Source organism: Bombus pyrosoma, unplaced genomic scaffold, assembly GCF_014825855.1.
Source record: "Bombus pyrosoma isolate SC7728 unplaced genomic scaffold, ASM1482585v1 HiC_scaffold_4726, whole genome shotgun sequence".
NCBI lineage: Eukaryota > Metazoa > Arthropoda > Insecta > Hymenoptera > Apidae > Bombus > Bombus pyrosoma.
The window spans coordinates 1,804,842-1,806,701 of record NW_025219986.1 but is presented as its reverse complement, the minus strand read 5'-3'; the positions used below and the strand labels follow the sequence as shown (position 1 = coordinate 1,806,701).

The following is a 1,860-nucleotide window of genomic DNA, read 5'->3' as shown; positions in this document are numbered from 1 at the left end:
TTTTAGCGGCTTTAATTGCCTTTCACTTCAAATACTGTAAAGGTGGTTTCAAATAAACGTTTTAAATTACCTTGATTTGAAAGAAATTATCAATTTTACTTTCGTGCTAAGGATCGTGCGGGTCGCGGGACGTGACAATAATTCAATTAAAAATGAGTATCATCGATGTATTGGACTTAGGTTGTTCCACAAGATTTTCGATACTCCGTTGAAAAAATTCAGCGGAAAATTCGCAATTAAGAAACCAGATAAAGTATATTAATAAAGTAAATAAAATTAGATAGACATGTTACTTAAATATTCAAATTACGGATATAAAAAGAATTGAAAAAATGTAAATCGTTTGCGGCAAAAATACAATCAAATCATATACAGAGGCATCGGTGACTATTGTGAGTAAAAAGGAATGCCAATTATACGTGTTTATATTACCGTGACACTTCACCATATAATGTCATAAAATATTCTTCAACTTGGTCTCTTACGTCTTTTAAAGTTTGGTATCTCGCGAATTATTACACAATAGTGATAATAAGTCAAATCTATTAAACTTTACTTTCTTACTTTATTTATTCAAAAGTCGCAGCAGAACAATTACTTATTACATATTAATTATGTATTAATTGCTATTAAAAAGGTACGCTAACTATTCTTATTCTTAGGCATAATGTAAAATCAATAACATCTAGTTTAACAAATTATACTTCTTCTTCGTTTTCCATCTTGAAATAACGCGGTGATGTCTCCCGTATTGCACTGGACGTGCGTTGCAATGAATTTAAATCTATGTTTTCAAACATTTCACTTAAATTTGGTGAGCATTTTCTGCTACCAAAGAATTTACAGACTGCTTTCTTCGGAATGTATCTCTGCATCGCTAGTTGGTTTTCACGTATGTGCGCTAAAATTGATAAAAATTCCACTACTCTATGCACTCTAATGTTTGTTAACTCATTAAGTAAAACAATACTTACATTGTGTCCAATGTGGAATTGTATGCTTTGGCCTCGATTCATCATCTGATTCGTCGTTGTCAGGTTTACTATCCAAAACGTAAGTGGTTGAACCTTGCTGTTTGGAGCCATATTTTGGTTAAAATATTGAATGAATAATAGCTTTATAGTTTTATAACAGAAGAATATCCTTTGATATTGTTTGTAATGTTATCTGTGATGTAATCGTCTGATGCTTGGTTTTCATTATTTCATCTGCAGCTTACCGTTGAGTTGATGCCTGCCTGTTCAAATGCCTTAACTCTTTTCTTTAAAGATACCCTGGCATCTGGTTCGAATAAACAATTTCATTTAAACGCGGTTTTTATTTCCTGGTATTCTGTAATTTTATCCTTTTTCTTCGAAGATGGTTTTGTTGTAGCACCGAGTGCTGCATCTTCGCTCAATCTTGCAGATTTGTTCTGCCGCTTTTGTCGTTCTTTAATTTCTTGTTTCTTAATATTTCCTTTAGATTTTTCCACATCAGAGGACGACCCCTCTTCTCTGAGTAATTCATCAAACTCTTTGTATCTCATCACTTCTCTCAGCTGCTGAATCTTCTTCTGCAATGTTATCGACGACCGTGATGTAAATTTAGGTTCATTATTTTTTCCTATATTACTAGCCAAGTTTTTATCAACTACTACAGTTCCGTTTAATTTTATTGGTGATAAGGGTTCTACGATTACGGTAGCGTCCATCATCTGCTGCGTATAACAAGAATTCATGTCCATCGTGGAACTCATAAGAGGAGTGAATTTCACATGTGCATTCTTGCGCATTGAACATTCTTCAATATCATTTTCTGCATGTACAATTACTGTACCTTCAATAATATCAGAATTTTTATTTATTTCTAGTCTTTTAT

General features: G+C 32.8%; 1 protein-coding gene across 1 annotated transcript in view; it reads right to left on the bottom strand.

Annotated features, from left to right (window-relative positions):
* Positions 1-624: 624 nt before the first annotated feature.
* Positions 625-1,860, bottom strand: part of LOC122577516 — a 2,010-nt gene continuing 774 nt past the window's right edge. The window contains exons 3-4 of the mRNA XM_043748852.1: positions 975-1,848; positions 625-901 (exon numbers count right to left, since the gene is read on the bottom strand). Coding sequence (XP_043604787.1) covers positions 1,301-1,848 — 548 coding nt within the window. The 3' untranslated portion in view covers positions 625-901; positions 975-1,300. The remainder of the gene's footprint in view (positions 902-974; positions 1,849-1,860) is intronic.